Source organism: Vulpes lagopus, chromosome 2 (genome assembly GCF_018345385.1).
Source record: "Vulpes lagopus strain Blue_001 chromosome 2, ASM1834538v1, whole genome shotgun sequence".
Taxonomy (NCBI): Eukaryota; Metazoa; Chordata; class Mammalia; order Carnivora; family Canidae; genus Vulpes; species Vulpes lagopus.
The window spans coordinates 159,460,096-159,478,778 of record NC_054825.1 but is presented as its reverse complement, the minus strand read 5'-3'; the positions used below and the strand labels follow the sequence as shown (position 1 = coordinate 159,478,778).

Here is an 18,683-nt window from a genome sequence, read left to right as displayed (position 1 = left end):
CGGGGCCAACCTCGGAGAGCAGGCCTTATTAAAGGGATGAGGGCTGCCAGCGCGGCCGAAGGAGGCGGGGAAGGGACCGTGTAGTCGCCAGCTCACGCGGCCACGCCGCCCTCTGCACCTTGCGGCGCTTTGGGGAACTGGCGTCGCCAACACCGCCTCCTCACCGCGCGAGCTAGCCTGCCGCCACGCCCCTCTCCGGCTGGAGCAGGCGGCCACGCTGGCAGGGTGTGCCCCGGAGGGCGCGCCAAGGGCGCGAGGGGAGAGGTCAGAGACCGGGGACTCACACACACGGGACACCGAGCAGGCCCATAAAGTAAAATACAACAAAATGTTTAATGAGCAAATTCGTCTTAGCAAATATGAAACTGCCACAGAGAGGAAACGGGGGCCGCAGGTCAGGGAGACTAGAGAGGAGAGTCAACTACGTAAGAAACCAGGGAGGGCACAGGAAGGGGGGGGGGCGCACGGGGTAGGACCGGAGGCCAGGAGGACGGGAGCTGTGGTCCTGGAGGAATAAGGCAGGGCACGGGGGAGTGTGGACAACAGAATTCAAAATAGTTTGGCCATAAAATATAAACACACTTATGTTTCTACAGTGGGGACGGGGGCGGGTAGGAGAGGGAGGAGAGGCTGTTCTGGGGAGGGGCCATGGGGGTCCTACCCGCCCTGCTGTGCACCCCCTCCCCACCTCCCTTCCCTCTGTGTCTGTGGGTGCATGTGTGTGGGCCTGTGCGCACACTTCCCCATTGCCCTCCCCGCCCCGATCGCTGCCATTCCAGTTGCTGCCGGCTGTCGGCTGTCGTTCGGCTGTCACTCCTCTGCCCATCTTCTTCAGAGGGGGAAAAGGGGGGGTGGAGGGGGAGACACCCCCAGCCAGCCCTTCCCCCACCCTCCCCCTCCACCTCTACCAGAAGTCCCGGCGGTGGTAAGAGTCGGGGTCACAGTATTTTGTGACAACCACTCTGTTGGCGAACTTGCGACCCGTCAGGCCCTGCATGGCTTTCTGGCAGTCAAACACAGAGGTGAACTCCACGAAGATCTGCGGGAGTAAGAGGCAGGTGGTAAAAGCAAGGTGGCCCCAGCCCCAGCAACCAGCTAGCCTGCACAGAACCCACAACTCTGCAAGACGGACAGAGGGAGGCAGCGGGCCTTCCTGCAGATCTGAGGCCCTGCAGGTCTCCGAGCATTTACCCAAATGTACTCTCGAATCCCAGGATCAAAGAACAAGAGCACACAGAGCAGAGCTCAGGGGAGGCATCAGAGCATGACTGGAGCCCAGAGCCACACCCACGGCAACCAGCTCCACCCACCCTGCCGGTGCTCCTCCCTCCCCAAAGTGTCCCCAAGGGCCAGGTTCTCCCCAGAGACAGACAAAGGAAAGCTCAGAAATTAGGATTCAAACCCAAGTTGACTCAAAGCAAGAAACAAACAAACAAACAAAAAAAACACTGATCCGGTCAAGTTTCTCATCTTGTTTACACCACTAGTTTAGGGGATGCCTGGGTGGCCCAGTGGTTGAGCATCTGTCTTTGGCTCAGGGTGTGATCCTGGAGTCCAGGGACCAAGTCCTACATCGGATTTCCTGCATGGAGCCTGCTTCTCCCTCTGCCTATGTCTCTGCCTGTCTCTCATGAATGAATAAATAAAATCTTAAAACCAAAAAACCAAAAAACCACCAGTTTAAAAAAAAAAAAAAAGAACGGTTTACAGGGAGTGGGTGAGGGGGAAGATACCAACCTAATTCACAACATGACAATTCTGTAAGATGAATGCCCTGTTGCTTCAACAAAATGACTCACCAAAAAAAAAAAAAAAAAAAAAAAAACCATTACATAGAACTGCTAAGTTTTAAGAAAGTTCTAAATAAGATTGCATGGATCCTTGTTTGGATATTTAAATGGACCAAGTATAAAAAGACATTTGAGACACTCAAATTATAATACAAATTTAAGTAAATCCTACGAATAATTTTCTTATTGTAACAATGGTATCGTACTTTCATTATAATTATTTAGAAGTTTTCTGTTAAAAGTTTAGAGCAGTTCTCAACCAGCACAAATGTGTCCCCAAGCAACATTTTGCAATATCTGGAGAGTTTTAGGCTGTCACAAAGGAGGAGTGTAGTGCTACCATGTAGGAGGAGCCCCATCTACAGGGTGGAGACTGGCAATGGGGCCACACATCGAACAGTGCACAGCACGGAATTCAAAGAGCAAGACTTACCAGGCCCCAAATCCTAGTAGCTCAGATACTAAAGCAATACACTTGATTATTGGAGATAAAATATAGGAGATATGCATTAAATTATTTCAGGAAAAACGAAGTTGGGAAATTAAGAATGACAAGTGAAGCTGGATGATGGGACACGACGATACTACTCTATGTGCCACAAGGGAACTAAAGTGACCTACGATAGTATGTCAGTGTGGTACTTCTACTTTTATGTATGTTTGAAAAGAAAGACAAAGTTTACAAACAAAACATGATGATCTCCGACACCAGGCAGGTCTTCCCATTCATCCTTCCCACTGACTCAGTGGGAAATACTGACTCAGCCCCTCAGGAGCCAGGATCCATCCCAGCGCCCATGAGGCATGAGGGGAGCGGGTGCTTCCATCACACCACATACACCACACCAGTGAGTACTGGGAAGCAGAGCAGGGGAGGGGAGAGAGGAAATGCTGCTCATCCCTTCATCACCACCCCCCAACCCTGTTCCTTGGTCCCTGGCTCTCTTTCCACTGCTCCCTGGGCAATCCTATCCAGCTGACACCAAAATGAGGATCAGTGTGTTGATGACATCTGTTTCTATCAGAAATGTTTCCCTCATGCCTGGAATGCAGCTCCGTCCTCACTGCTTCACACATCTCTAATGAGGGGTCTCAGGACCTCAGACTGACAGCCCACACTCTTCCCCAACACTGACCCCCACCCCCACCCCCAAACCTACTCATCTCCCTTGCTTCTCACCTGCCATCTCCACCCAGCTGCCAAAGCCCAGGAATCTGAGCATCTTGACTCCTCTTCCCCCTCCCCCAAATCAACCACCAGGATCTGGGTGTTTACAGGTAACATGTCTTTCAAATCCATGGACTGACTTCTCTCCATCCTCCTGCTGCTACTTTCCATCAAGTCACCATCTTCCAACCAAGTGACCATAAGTTATTAGTTCCCAAAGTTCCAGGTCATACCACCACCACCTCTGCCCCCCTCTGAACCTCTGCCTGCAGAACCCAGCTCTGCAGGACTGGAGTAAGTACCTCCCTGTAATCCCTGTCCACGCCTACTTGATTATGAGGAACTCTATGTGCGAGGCAACCGACCACATTCCTGAACTTTCAAAGACTTCCTTCTCACTTCAGGAACACCCAACATTCTTCCAGGACCCACACAGGCCTACAAGATCTGCCACACTAGGCCCCAGCTCCCAACCTCAGAACTCATCTCCCACTGCTCTCTGCTTAGACTATGCCAGCCTTGTCACCGTCCCCAAACACACTAAGTTCATAACCCAGGAGATCTATGTTCATTGGGTTCCCTGCTCAGGACCCTACCACCTGGGATAACCTGGTATCACTTGGGCCTGGTTAATATCAACTCTTAACCTTGACTAAGAGGTGTCTGTTCCTGTCTAAGAACAGCATCCACAGCAGAGCAATTCTACTCCCTTTCCAGCTACTAACTATCACACATGTTGTCTTTGACAAGGCTGGCCCCAGGACTTGTCCTGCTTGAAGGCCTGAACCACTAGGTGAGCGGCTAGGGAAAGCTAAGTCACCCACTCTTCCCTGCCTCTCAAGAAGAGTTCAAGGTGCTGACACCTAGCATAGTGCCAGAAGTGACAGGACCCAGTGGGCTGTGGAATCAGACCATGTGGCCTGCATCCTCTGAGCAAGGGCTAAAAGAGCTGCCATGAGAGTTCATGTTGCAAAGGTTAAGCTCAGGGAGTACCTGGCACCCAGAAGACTCAAGTGGGTTTGCTGCTGTTCTGTTTTTAGCACTTTTCTCCCCACTTACAAACAAGACCAAACCACATATGTAAGATCACATGACAAAGCCAAGCTGTGAAGCACAGCTGCAAGACCACACTCCTGGGGGACCCTATACCCATGTGAGTCATAGCACTGGTGTGTACCCATGCACACGCACACATGCACACCTTTCCACAGCCGGGCACCTCGACGCCATCCACAGGCCGGGGGATCTCAATGGACTTGACAAGCCCATACTTGCTGCACTCATCTCGCACATCCTCCACAATCTCCTCATACTCCTCGTCGTCCAGCAGCTCCTCGGGCAGCACCATATTCATGAGGCACAGGACCTCCGTTGGGTGGCCGCCCATCTGTACCTGGGAGCTCATGAGGCCCGGCACTTGCAGGGTCACGGGGGTCTGGTTGATGGTGCTCTGTGGGGAGAAAGGGGGAGGGCAGGGCTGTCACGGCCAGGGCCACACCGAACCCCCAGAGGCCTACCCAGAGAAACACGTCCGCCCCTGAAGGCCCAGGAAAGCCAGGGCTGGAGCGGAAGCTTCTGAGGATCTGTTCCCAGCATCCCCCAGGCCGCCCCGCCCCACCCCTCCCCAGATCCCTCTAGCCAATGGAAGATGACGTGCCGGGGGGCTCACCAGCGTGGCATTCTTGGCTCCCACACTTGCCCTCTGCACGAGCAATTTCTTATCTCCCAGCTGCATCCCATTCAGCCCCGCAATAGCCTGTGTGCGGAGGACAAGGGGGGGGGGGCGCAGCAGAAAGGTGCGGGTCAGGGGCAGGACTTGACGCCTCCCACCAAGCCCCAATACCCCAGAGCTGGGCACTGGTGGTGAGAGGAAAGGCCAAAGAGTGAGCACCTGGCAGGAGCCGGAACCAAGGGGAAGGGACCCAGTCCCCTACACAGGACCCTACCCAAGCTGGACTCCTCCCACCCATCCCCAGGAGGGCGACTTGGAAGTGGACACAGCAGGGCAGGGGCCCGGGCTCACCTGATCCGTAACGTTGATGTCCACGTACTCACAGAAGGCGTAGCCCTTGGAGAGCCCTGTGGCGCTGTCCTTGACCAGGTTGAAGGCCTTGAGAGGCCCAAACGACGTCAGCAGCTCTTTGACCTGCGGCAGGGCCGCAACTCCGTCAGGGCTGGTTGGGGTAAAGAGTGGGAGGGGAGAAGCCAGAAGGAGGCGAGGGATCTACCTGGTCGTCGTTCAGGTAATTGGGTAAGCCCCCGATGAACAGCTTGTGGGCAGAGTCCGGGACCACGGTGGACACAACTCCTGGGGGGAAGGGGAGTACATAGGCTTTGGTTTCCAGCACAGGGTCTTTAACCAAGACCCCGGGGTGTGTGCACAGGGCCTGGCCCATTATATCAGTCAAGGTGGCCCAGCAACACTGACAAAACCACGGTCTCCCAAACCTATCCAGACCCTAAGACTCACACTAGCACCACAGCGAGGGTCCCCACTAAGGGGCCACACCTCAAACCTGCCAACCACAAGTCCTGGCAGCACTCGCCCTTATCGGTAAGACATCAGGATGACACACCTACACCCCCTCCGTCTTTCAGATCACAACTCCAACGCCGTTCCTACCACCCAAACATTTACATCAGGTCTCCCGTTGAGACTCTTGGTCCTTCTCTCTGTGGTCCCGAGCTTTTTGCAACCACAAAAACCCAGCAACTCCCTCTCTGGCCTGCTGCTCTGGGTCTGCGAAGGCAGGGACATGCCCAGTCGACTCAGCTTGCTGACCTCAGAGGCCAGCAGGGACATCACAGTGGGCTCATGTTTGTCGGCTGAATGGTTTAATGACTACTCTGCATCCACCCCAATCTTGCCATATCCACTCAATTTTGGATTCAGACACAAGTGCCTGCCAGGTGGCTCAGCCTGTTGTCCACTGGCTTCAAAAGCATGTCATTTAATTCCCGGGAGCCTCCTGTGAGGTGTGAGCTACCCAGAGCCCCAGATCACTATCAGGGCTCATTGGAAGAGAAACACCACCTATCCAGCCTGACCAGTTCCTGACTTTCCAAAGGCCAGAGCCCACTACCAAAAGCAGCATGGCCCGGCCCACCTCAGCAGTCCACACAAAGCAGCCCCTCCACACTTCTTCCTGACCTAGCTAGGGTCGGACAGGTGAAATGAAAGATGGCAGAAAGCATCAGACACTGAGTCACTGGACCCAAAAAAGAGTGCACTTTCTCCTGACACCACCCCAGCCACTTTAACCAGAGCTAAGCACCATCAGAGTGGGGCTGTGGGGGGGTGGGCAAACCATGAAGAGCCAGTATGTCCAAGGTAGGCTACGCAGAGGCCACAGGCCAGGCACCACAGGTAAATTCATGAAGTCTACTACCCGTGCTCTCCAAAGCCCTATCCAGACAGGATAAACTGAGGCAGAGGAAGTTGGTTCTATCTTGGAGTCAAACACACAGAAAGAGGGGTCCCCCAGCCCATAACACCTGTGCCTCCACAGGCAGCTCTCGGCAAGCTAGGGACTTTACACAGGTACCAAAGCTCTGAACAATGGCTAACTAGGACAAAGCAGAGATTCCATCACCCCGGTAGGGAGTAGTGGCAGAGCCAGATGACCCTCAGCCAGCTGGCCTTGGCTGCTACCTGCTGTGCCATCCACTCCAGGGAAGCATGCAGAGCTTAGGGCACCAGGGTCAGACTCCCTGGGTTCAAATCTGGGGTACAGTACGAAGTGAGGCTCCCCCTGGGGCCTCAGTGTTCTCATCTATGACACAGGAGGATGAGGATGACCCACATGGGGTGTACACCTGAAATAGGGCCTGAGACCAGAGCTATAACGACTGCAGACCCTGAGTGAAAGACGGTTCTGAAGCAGGGGACTATTATCGTACAGGGTCACACAGCCAGAAAATGGGGATACCAATCAATCCCAGTGCCCAAAATCAAGCCCCTGGCAACATCCGCTCCCAATAGGATGGGCAGGGCAGCCCAGGTGTCTCAGTGGTTTAGTGCCACCTTCAACCCAGGGCCTGATCCTGGAGACCTGGGATCGGGTCCCACATCGGGCTCCCTGCATGGAGCCTGCTTCCTCTGCCTGTGTCTCTGCCTCTATGTCTCATTAACAAATAAATCTTAAAAAAAAAAAAAAAAAAAAGGATGGGCAGACTCCTCCTCCCTGACCACACATCCACTCCGTCAGAGGGTCCACCTGGCACACACCTCCTCTCTGAAGGCCACACTAGACCCCCCAAAGGCTGAGCAATCTTTCCCTGTGCCTGGAATACCACTTCCTCCTACCATGCACTCACCACCAGACCAGGCAGAATAGGACTCTGCCGAGGGAGTGGGTACATGGGGGTGAGGCCCCAGTGGCAGGAGCCTGATGAGGGGGCGGGGGAGGGGGGGATTAGGACTCGGCCCTGCACAGGGAAGGGAGCCTGGCATGGCAGTGGGCGGGTGCTCACAGCTGAGCTGAACTCACATTGAATAACTACTGGGCTCCCCTGCCTCCAAAGACAGCTCTGGCCCACCCACCCCCTCAGTCTCCCTCTTGTCTTCAAAGAACCACCAGGATCCTGTCACCAGCACTCAACAGCAAGGCCTGACTTCAGGGGCAGATGAACTCAAGATTTCACAAACCCAAGTGATGCGTGTTTAATCAACACATTTCCATCAAGGTCAGAAAGTTGCCTTCCAGGTTCCTGAATTGTTTCTCTTCCAGCCAAGAACATCTGCTGAATTTTATCACACATGCTTTCCTCTTTAGCCTCCTTGTGTAATAAAATTGGTTTTTTTTTTTTAACCAAAAAATAAAGACTGAAACATGAACTTCACTATGAAAAGGTAACTAGAAAATGCTCAATCTACAAGCACAATCACACTTCCTGCCACTTCCTGCCACCTGCCCAGGCACTAGTACTGCAGACCCTCAGGGTCCCTCTGGGTGAGCAAATCCCAAAGAAAAGAGATGGATGATGACCCACACTTCAGCTGCTTAGTCACGTCAATAGTTACGTCTAGAAAGGGGCCCATGAATCTGGGAAGACGATCCAATACAAGCTATCCCTGGCCCGCGAGGTCTCTGTACCCACATGGTAGAGGGCCTGTGTCAGAAGGTGCTATGGAAGACCGCACAGCACCAACTCCAGAGACCATTATCATGCCTTGCCTTGCTCTCCTCCGGTCTGAAACAGGATCGCAGTACACACAACAGTGGCTGGCAAGCCTCTCACCAAAGGGCTGGGTGGCAAACATTTTCAGTCTGTGGGCCACAGGGTCTCTCATCCAAACTGACCGCTGCTGCACAAAAGTCATACAGACACTAGGCAACGAGTGGACTCGGCTCTGTGCCAGTTAATCTTTATTTAAAAAATGGGCAAGGGGCACCTGGCTGGCTCAGAAGGTGGAACACATGCCTTTTGCTGAAGTACATGAAGTACAGTGAGTACATGAGTACACACCGGACGCAGAGCCCACTTTAGGAAAAGAGGCTTACTGGTAAGCTACATTTGGCCCCTGTCAGTTGCAGACTTTGTACTACACAGCTGTCACAAAAACTAACCTGATCCATGGACCCCACTTGGCAAAGCGCCTGACATAGTAAGCTTCGACAAGTAAGCAGGCTCCTTATATAATTAAAAACATCTTAAGAAGGGAATCTCTGGGTGGCTCAGTGGTTTGGCGCCTGCCTTTGGCCCAGGGCGCAATCCTGGAGTCCCAGGATCGAGTCCCATGTCAGGCTCCCGGCATGGAGCCTGCTTCTCCCTCCTCCTGTGTCTCTGCCTCTTTCTATCACAAATAAAAATAAATAAATAAATCTTTAAAAAAAAAAAAAAATCTTAAGAACACCTGGGTGGGGGCAGCCCTTGGTGGCGCAGCGGTTTAGCGCTGCCTGCAGCCTGGGGTGTGATCCTGGGGACCCTGGATCGAGTCCCTCGTCGGGCTCCCTGCATGGAGCCTGCTTCTCCCTCTGCCTGTGCCTCTGCCCCTCTCACTCTCTGTGTCTCTATGAATAAATAAATAAAATCTTTATAAAAAAAAAAAAAAAAAGAACACCTGGGGGGCTCGGTGATTGAGCATCCACCTTCAGCTCAAGTTGTGATCCCAGGGTCCTGGAAGTGAGTCTCAGGGAGGTTGCTTCTCCCTCTGCCTGTCTCTACCACTCTCCCTCTCTCATGAATAAATGAATATAACCCTTAAAAAAATAAACCTTAAAACACTAAATTTATTTTGCACAGGGGCACCTTGCTGACTCCCATCAGTTAGGTACCCAACTCTTGATTCTGGCTCAGGTGTCATGATCTTGCAGTTGTGGGACCGAGCCCAGTCAGGCTCTGCCCTCAGTGCGGGGTCTGCTCCAGATTTCGCCCCACATCCAACCCCACTTGCACAGATGTGCACGCTTTCTCTAAAATAAACTCTTAAAAAGAGATTCACTTTAGTACAAAGCAACAACCTATAACTTCATCTGGAAATGCTCTCACAGACATGCCCCCACACAGAAATCATCTGACCAAACATTTAGTACATGTCAACATCGAAAAATACACCTCAGTTACCGGAAGCATTAGATCCACCAAACTTACCAAATTCATTACGGTGGAAAACACTGGAAACCAGGCAGGGAACCAGCACCCAGTCCTCAGGTGTCACCCTCTCTGGGACTCCATGTCCCCCACTTTGTCAGTAGTGGACTCGATTTCTAAAAGGTGTCCTTCAGGGGGAAGCCTCAGCCAGCAGAAACCCACCTTCTGCTCCTCCCCCCCACCCCCTGGCCCAGACCATCCATGCCTACCACCTTTACTGGGAGAACACCAGGGACCTAAGATCCAGGGCCCCCAGTTCCACCACAGCGCTGGCTTCTCCAAGCCCACTTTGCTCCCTGCACTCCAACAGGGCCTCCCAGAGGCACAAATCCTCACTTTCACCCATCTCACCACGGGGGACGGCAACCAACCTGTAAGTCGAGTTAAGCCGGCTGTCTTTTTGTATAGCCTGCAAGGTTTTTTAGAGGCTATTGCACAACGTGTGGGTAATATACCAGGGCCACACCCACTCATTCAGCTATCACGAGGCGGCATACAGGTTGCCACATCACAACAGAACAATTGTGACCCAGTCAGTATGGCCCACAAAACCAAAGATATTTACTATCTGACCCTTTTCAGGAAAAGATCACCGATTCCAGTCTGCTATGATCTCCACTGACCCAGAATACTACTAAACATGGCTGTGGGGAATAGCCCAAAGCACAGAAGTCAGGAGAAACAGAGGCCAGACAAGGGAACGTCCAGCAGCTGACCCCACACTGGGAAACTGCTTGTGTTCACGCTATGAGCTCACACGCTTATGCTCACAAAGTCCCAGAGCCAGAGCAGGAATGACAAGCCAGGCAGCAAACCCTTCACCCCCCTCAACACCTCCCACAGCCACTATGCATTCTCCTAAGGTTTGGGGAGATGGATGAGAAGCACTCATGCCGTCTCCCAAGTGGCTCCAGCTGGGCTGGAGAGGGAAGCATGGGACAAGGCCCCCACTCACCAGGGACGTAGACAGAGGGGTTCTCCGACATGCCAGGCAAGGGTTGGTAGTCGTGAGGCCTACGGATCTTCAGCGACTGGCCCTGGAAGATGATGCCATCAAAGGCCATGGCCTGGGTGGTCTCATCCACTGAGCGGAACTGAAAGAGAAGGTGGTGGTACAGTGATGAGGATCAGGGTGCCGGGTGTACCACGGCCTGCAGAAGGGCCCTGGGCAGATCAAGGCTGCTGCAGAGAAAGAACACACACCTTCTGACCCCACAATGCAACCCGCTCACCTCCAAGAAAGCAAAGTTCTTGTCCTGGTTAATCTGCACAGCCAAGACGGGGTTGCCAGGAGCCTGGGTCAGACCCCCAAGGCGCATCTGGGCGTTGAAGAAATCCATCATGGCCTCCTGCAGAGGGAATAGGAGACAGGGGGGGGCGGGGGGAGGGAGGTGGAGAGAGGAGGGGAGGGTGAGAGAGGGAGACACAGAGGGGTTTGGGGGGGAGGGGAGGGAAAGGGAGAGGGAGGGTGGAAGGAGAGAGGGAGGGAGCAGTGGAACAGGGGTGGGGGCAGAGAGATCAGCAGGGACAGAGACAGGAGAAGATTAGAGAAAGCAAGGAGGAGTAGGGGCAGCAGCAAAAGACAGCCAGGGGCCAGGAGTGTGGGGAGGACCACAGGGGCCCCAACCAGAGGAGACACATCATTCAAAAAAAATGCATAGAAATGGCAATGACAGAAAAAGAAGAAAAAGCATAAAATAGAAAACAGGGAGGTGGAAGGTGAGAGAGAGAGAGAGAGCATCCCGTGAGGACAGGAAGAATGCACAGCAGGAGAGCAGGAAAGACAGGGAGAACACCAGAGTCAGAAAGGAAGACAAGTCCAGAGAAGAAAAGGAGTTGGGAGAGGAAGAGGAGCCAAGGGACAAGGAGGGCAGAGGGCGGAGGGAGGGAGGAAGGGTGGGAGGGGGAGAAAAGAGTGATGTGGCGGGATCTGGCCCTGGAGTCCGGGGGCTGCTTTATCAAACGTAGCAAAGTGCAGGTTGAGAAAGTCAGAATGGACCTTACTTGCCTTCGACGACGGTAGCAAACTTTTTGTTGCTACGAGGGATCTCAGCCCCACAATATTTCACTTTAAAGAGAAATGGAAACAACTCTTTGATCTCGGGATTCTCGGGGTGCCACGGGAAGGGGTGGGGGGGAGGGAGGGGAGAGGAGTGGTGGGGAAGGTTGGGGAGGTCAGGGCCATCAAAACAAAAGAGCAGCGACCACGGGAGGGACGTGGGGAGAGGATGGGAACAGGCGGCAGAGAACCAGAGGTGTGTCAGAGACAACTGAGGGGAGCGTGCGTCTGTGCGTGTGTGCCTGTGCGTGTGTGCGTGTGTCAGTGTGCGCGCGCGTGCGAGTCTCCCTCTCTGTCTCTCTCGATACGGACTGGACTCATGGATTTTCGTAGGTTCGTTGTGTGTGCCTTGATCCCTGGGTTGCTGGAGGAGGTTGGGAAAGGGGAGACGGGAGAGGGGAAGAGGAGGGAGGGAGAGGGCCACCCCCAGCCCGGCCCCTGGCTGGCTCAACTCCATCGGTCCGTCGGGGAGGGGGCCGGGGGGCCTTGCAGGAGGCAGAGTCTGACCCGTGCAGGTTGGGGGAGGGGAGGGGGAGAGGGGAGGAATGGGAGGGAACTGGGGAGAGGGCAGGGAAAAGGCAGGGGGTAGGCAGTACCTCAGTGATGCCAAAGGGGATGTTCCCCACGTAGAGGCGCCGGGCCTGTCTGGTCATCTGGCTCCCGACCACGGGCACCGGCGTCGGGGTCACAGCCAGGCCGTCAGGGGTCATGGTGGGAAGGAGGGCGGTGGCTGGAATCTGACCCGCCGCTTGGAGAACGAAGAGCGGGATTAGATGGCAACCTGGCAATCCTCTACACACACATCCCACCCCCAGCACACTGGGAGAGCCTGGGTAGGGGAGGAGGCAGATCCCTGTGGACCAGCCCACACAGGCTCAGCTCCCCGTGGGAACCTCGCAACACCTCTTCTGCAGCGGTCAAAAAGGCAAAACCCAGAAAGCCTGGGACGCAAACCTTATCCCCCCTGCCCCCCAGCTCAGGGTCTGCTCCCTCAACCACCTAGCATGTTCACAGGACCCGTAACCAAGGAGGCGGCAGCTGAAACCTACCTTGCATGGCCTTGTACTGCATGGGGGTGATGTGCTCGAAGCCAGGCGGGGGGACATCCCAATATTTACGGACCTTCTTCTTCTTCTCATGGCGGGGGGAACGACTGGGAAGGGGGAAGGGAGAGCCGGGCAGGACGACCTCAGTCTGACCAAAGGTGGGCCTGTGAGCACCCCAGGCTCCCCTCAGCTACCCACTAGGAGTGCGGTGCTCTCCAGGAGGGAGAGGATCTGGTCAGGGCTGTACCCAGGCCTCGGGAAGGGTGCTGGTTTCAAGGCAAGTGGAACCTCTTCCCCAGTGCTTGGGCCAGGGCTGGACAAGGACAGGGCAGGGTACACGAGGGCAGGGGCAGAGGGAGTGGACATCAGGGTGGAAGGGGCAGGAAGAGCAGCTCACATCAATCCACCGTGCTCCTCTTTAGCGCCTCTGGTCAAAGGTTTGCTGAGGGGTGGGAGGGAAAGGTATGGGGAAGGGTGACTGGGGACCCTCGTTTTCCCCACACGCCACACCTCCCCAAGGGCACAGAGCCCCAGGGCTGGGGGCAGGCCCCCTTGGCCCTGCCATCCCCCCCAAACTCCCAACCCAGGAAAGAGGAACTGTGGAAGGGATGAAAGGCCACACAGATCACTTTCTACTTGGAGAAACTGAAATGTAAGAAGGCAGAACTTCCACCTACCCTGCCCTTCCTCGCCTAAGGGAAAAGAAAACAGAGGGGAGCCTAGGGAGGGAAGAAGCATTAGCAAAGCAGATGGCAGCTGGGTTCACAGAGGCTGCCCCACTTTGAGAACCCCTCTTCCCAGGAGGTAGAGTATAGGCCCCAGAAGACAATCCCAGAAAAACACAGAAAAATAATGGGAAAAAGAAACGGGTCCTAGGAGGCAGGGACTGAGCCAGGCCTCGTGAACACAACACAGAAGAGTCAGCACCCTGAATCCAGACTCACCTCCATGATAAAAAACCCAATGCCCCCACCAACCCGCCAGAAACTGAAGACTCTAGAAACAGGGTTAAAAAAAAAAAAAAAAAAGCCCATATGCAAGATAGACAAGTAACAGACACCTAGACACACACACACAGAGAGAACTCAGAGGCCGAAGCACACCAGGTCTGGGTGCAAGGACACTCCATTCCCAGCCAGGGGTCCCCAAGCCCTGGTACCTTCGTCGCCGCCTGTCCCTGGAGGCACTCCGCTGGTCCCGGTTGCGCCGATCACGGCTCCGGCTCCGGCGCTTGCGATCCCGGCTTCGCGAGCGGCTGTGGCTACGCTTGCGGTGCCGGTTCTCCTTGTCCCGTTCTGGGCCAGGGGAGGAGGAAGAGAATGAGCTGAGGGAGGACATGGCCCAGCCCACCCACTCACTGGTGGCTATGCCCCGAGCCCCAGGGAACCCACCCCCCAAGGGGAAGGGATTCAGTGGAGGAGGGGATATAGCAGGCTTCCTGGGTCCACAAGCCAGTCCAGGAGCCCTGGGGGTCCCAGGGGACAGGAGCTGGTTACCTGAGGGGACAGAGCCTGGAAATGCCCACGGGGTGTAAGATACCTGAGGATGCTCAGGAGGAGCTGGGGAGCCAGAGAAGACAGAGGAGGCTGGCTCCTGGTCCCCCTCGAGGGCTGAGGGGCCTGACCCCAGGGTCGTCCCTGAGAGGGGCAGGGCTAGAGGCTGGGGAATCAAGAGACCCAATGATGTTTTCCTGAATGAAGGAAACTGGAGACCCCTCAGGAAAGACCTCCTCAACCAGCTGGCACCCACAGCCCCACCATCAGGCCCCAGGGGCAGGTGCAAGGCAGGATCTGGTATCCCCAAGAAGTCAAGACACCTGACGGTCCCTTCCCAACCAGAGAAAGAATGCAAGATGCCCTCTTGTAGGGAGGTGCTCCCTTCTGAATGTGGCCTAGAAAGGGAGGTGCTCAGCCCTGCCTCAAGAGGTAGGGGAGGAGCATGCCCTGCCCCCTACCCCTTGCAGGCCAGATTCCCAACCACCCTATCCTGCCCACACTCCCTCAAAGCCAACACAAGAGGGACAGGGTCCAGCCCCCTAGTAGGCTCACTCAACCCCTTCAGTAGCCTTGGGGGTGGCGACTAAAAGAACGGAGCACAAGCCTAGCCCGTATAAACCATAGAAAACTCCGCTCAAAAGACCCTGGGAAGGATGTGCAGGCCAAGCTATGAGCACCACTCAGAGCAGGTTTCCTTATTCCTTAACTCAAAGACACCCCTCACCCTCCTCCACTAGCCCCGTTCTATGGACGGATACAAGTAAAGGCAACAAGGACGGGGTGTTAAAGTGGACTTGAGCCTCATCCGTGCTACTTTATGCTGAAACTTTAAATGTCAACTTTCTACAAATAAATCAACTCTAGAACCCATAAAACTAAAGAAAAACACCTCAGGAGAAAAAAAAAAAAACAGATGAGCAAACAAAAGAATACTTCTAAAACCTACCTATACTGTCAATTCTTACAACTGTTTGGAAAAAACACTACTATTCGTTCAAACAAAAAATATGGAAACGGAGGCACAGAGAGGTCACATAACTTGCTCATGGCCAAAAAGCAAAAAGATGGTGAAGACTGAACGTGAATTCCCTAATGTTAGCAAGTACAGCTAATCATCACCTGGGCAGACTCAACTCAGGACAGGCAGAGCTGCTGTAGTCCACCCAAAACCACTAGTAACAATGTTATCTCTCTGAACAGGAATAAATAAAACCTAAACCAGACACTTGAAACAAAGAAAAGCAGCAAAGAAACACACCGGCATGGCAGGAGGCTGTGGGACTGCGTGCCTCTGGCGGCAAGCTTATAAAATGAGCAGGCTGAGGCTCTGAAACAAAAACAAGCGGGCAGAAGAACCAGCGGAGAGGAAGCAGTGACGCCTGCTGGGAGCCTGCAACCACACAAGGAAACTAATTCTCCGGGGACACACCTGCCCGACGCGGGGGCTGAAGGGCTCTCAGAGGGCTGAAGGCCTCACTCAGGCTGGCCCAGAGATCCACAGGCAGGGCAGCACGAGCACGGAGCTTCCTGCCTCCCCACACACAGAGATCCCGGACAAAGAAAACAGAAAAGGTGCTTCAGTTGTTCAGAAGTCTGGCTGCATTGTGCGCACAGCTCCACCAACCCAGGGGCCGTGCAGGGCTGAGGGCCCCGCCTCCCAGCGCCAGAAGAACCGAGGCACACATCTGCGCTTGCCTAAGAAGCTCAGGCAGGTCCACCTGGCAGCCCTGCCACCAACCACACTCAGGTGGACTTCTGCTCTGCACGGCTATGAAACCGCGCAGAAGCCAACAAACCTTCCTGTGAACGAGGGTCCCACCTAACCCAGGTGTATGGGGACCTGGCAGAAAGGCACTAGGAGAGCACTCTCCCCGCCGTGGTCCACTCCACGTCCTAGGATGACATCACCCTGAGGGTAACTGCACAGTAGCAGATCGCTTCCTCCGCCCTTAGCGTAGACCCCGTCACAAGCTTCTACGCGCTACCCCCACGTAAACTCCGCCCGGCCTTGTCACAGCTAAGGCCTGAGAAACCTGCTTCCCCCTCTACGGAAAGAAAAATATCTTTCGAGCCTCGCGCGGCTCTCACAAGGATGCACTTGGCAAGCGCTCGAGGTCTGACCTCCACCGTCGTTACGACCGCCCTCCCTCGCCCACAGACTCAGGGACAAGGCACCGACCCGCTGTACAGCCGTGAGAGCGGCAGGGCCGCCGGGACGGGAGCCCAGGACGCCCGGCTGCAAATGGCGCAAAGACCCACGCCACCCCGGGCAGGCCCTCCCGCCCGCCGGCGTCCCTCCCACGAGCAGTCGAGGCAGACGGAGCGCGGCAGCACCCACCGCCTGTGCCCGTCGGAAAACCCGCGGCCCCGCGCCCCGACAGCTATGCGGGATGACGTGCCCCCGCCACCTCCAACCCGGGTCGGGACACGCACGCGTGTCCTCTCCCGCAAAAAGTACCGCGACACGCTCACTGCCCCAGGCCGGCGTCCCCCCGACCCACGCCCACGTGGGGAGCTCGCAACGGCCATTTTGGGACAAAAGGGGCGTGGAGACCCGGGCCGCGGGCCCGACCGGAAGCGGAAGTGCCGGGACAGCGGGAAAGAAAGGAAGCACTGCGGAACCTAATACACATAAAACCTACTTTCAGATTTAAAAAAAAATTTTTTTAAATATACGGGAGTGCTTAGTCCGCAAGGGAACACCCAGCCAGCCCGCGGGCCCGCGCCGCCTCCACCGCGGACCACGTGGGGCGCAAAGCGGAGCGCGCCGCGCATGCGTCCGGGACCCGCGCCCGCGGCCCCCTCTCCTCCCCTTCCCTCCCCTCCCCTCCCGCGCGCGGCTGCATGCCGGGCGGTCACGTGAGCTAGGCGCGCGGCGAAGTGGGGGGGGCGCCGCGCGGCCCTGAAAGGAGGGGGAAGAGCGGGGGAAAATGGCGGGGGACACGGAGAGAGGCCAGGAACCGACCCGCCCGCCGCCCTGCGCCCCCGGCGCCCTCACCTTGCTTATTCTCGTTGAGCTGCCGCTCGAACTCGTCGAAGTCCGACATGCTGAGACGGCCGCGTAAGGGCCCTGTGCAGCTCTGGCCTCGCCTTGCCGCCCGCCCGCTCCGGCCCCTTCGGCTACTTCCGCCGCTCGCTTCGGCTACTTCCGGCCGCCGCCGGCGCTCCGCCGCCTCCTACTTAATCAAGCCCGGGCCGCCCGCCCCGCCCCTGCTCCGCCCCTCTCCCCGCCCGCCCACCCGCGACGCGCCCCTCCCCCCAGAGCCGGGCTCCAAATAGCGTCGGCTATTTCCGGGCAGTAGAAGGAATCGGGAGCAGCGGCTTCGGCTGCTTCCGAAAACACCCGAAGCGAAGACTTCACCGGCTTCCCAAGCTATCGTAACTTTTCGTAAACTAGCTCTTCAACGTTCGGGTGTTTCCGTAGGTCCGCGCGTTCCTCTGCGCCTAACCCCCCCCCCGAGGGGTTCGGCTTCTTCCGACAATTCAAACCGTCCCAGTCTTTGGCTGCTTCCGCAGATACTGCCCGCTCCTCTCCGCCGGCTCTATCCAAGCAATCAGCTATTTCCGACAATCCTAACACTCTCGGACTCCTGCGCTTTCTGAAGGTTTCCAGCGCGGGCTCGCGGACCCAGCCGAAGGATTAAACCCGACGCCAAGCTTCGGCTCTTTCCGGATAGTGCACTTACTCCTCCCCTGCCGGTAAACTTCGGCTCCTTCCGCCACCGCTTCGGGAAGGCCTCACTCACGGCAGATAGCTTCGGTTTTTTCCGTCGGCGCTTCGGCTCCTTCCGGCTTCGGGAACGGAAAAAGGGAGGGAGGACAGAGATGAGGTTGGTCAGGAAAAGGGATACAGAGAAAGGGCGAGGTCCCGGCTCTCTGCACTTGGCTCTCCGGGTGGGAAGAGTGGAGGAAAAGAAGGGCGGATTTCGCGGAGGGCCTAAAAAGCTTGCGCGAGACAAAAGCAGCCGGCGGGGTGAAGGGTGCGCGCGGCCGCTGCGGAGGTTGCCAGCGCGGCTTTGTGCGCCTGCGCAGAGGGGCAGAGGAGGGGCGCGAGATGGGCTTCTGCGCTTGCGTAGAGGTTGGTCTGAGGCGCGGTTTCTCACTGTTTGGGAGGCGAGCGGGTTCCAGAGGCCCCAGCACGCGTGCGCGAGACTTTCCCTTACTCCGGGGAAGGTACTGAATTTTAGTCCGTTAAGCACAGCGGCCTTTTTCTGGTTGCTGTAGCAACTGTGTAAGCGCGCTCGCGCCCCTCCTGCAGCGCAGGCGCAGTAGGCCACGTAGAGGGCACTTCCGGAAGACCGGTAATTGGCAGTACCGCCTCCTGGCGGGCGGGCGTGATAGCTTCCATCCAGACCTGTCGTTCCCTACCCCCACCGCCGCGGCGGGTCCCGCGTCCCCCGCCGCCCCCCGCCGTCGCGCCTCTGTTGGAGCTCGCGGTGGTGGGGGGGGGGGGGCCGGCCCCTCCGAGCTCTCCGGGGCACGGCTGCTGCTCCTTCTCCCGCCCCTGCCGTGCCTCTGGGGGTGCTAATT

General features: G+C 56.1%; 1 protein-coding gene across 2 annotated transcripts; it reads right to left on the bottom strand.

Moving 5' to 3' along the window:
- Window positions 1–314: 314 nt before the first annotated feature.
- U2AF2 (U2 small nuclear RNA auxiliary factor 2) lies at window positions 315–18,528 on the bottom strand. Of its 2 annotated transcripts, none has more exons than XM_041741019.1 (12): window positions 17,152–18,528; window positions 13,817–13,952; window positions 13,055–13,099; window positions 12,661–12,764; window positions 12,208–12,359; window positions 10,785–10,901; window positions 10,508–10,646; window positions 5,187–5,266; window positions 4,982–5,104; window positions 4,616–4,714; window positions 4,160–4,408; window positions 315–1,039 (listed from the first exon to the last, which is right to left on the bottom strand). In XM_041741019.1, the coding sequence occupies exons 1-12, from the start codon at window positions 17,198–17,200 to the stop codon at window positions 905–907; spliced, it is 1,428 nt and encodes a 475-aa protein (XP_041596953.1). In that variant the 5' UTR covers window positions 17,201–18,528; the 3' UTR covers window positions 315–904. The 2 variants fall into 2 exon arrangements, with proteins under 2 accessions (XP_041596953.1, XP_041596963.1); XM_041741029.1 differs by having other exon boundaries at window positions 4,628–4,714; window positions 17,152–18,520.
- Between the last annotated feature and the right edge of the window lie 155 nt (window positions 18,529–18,683).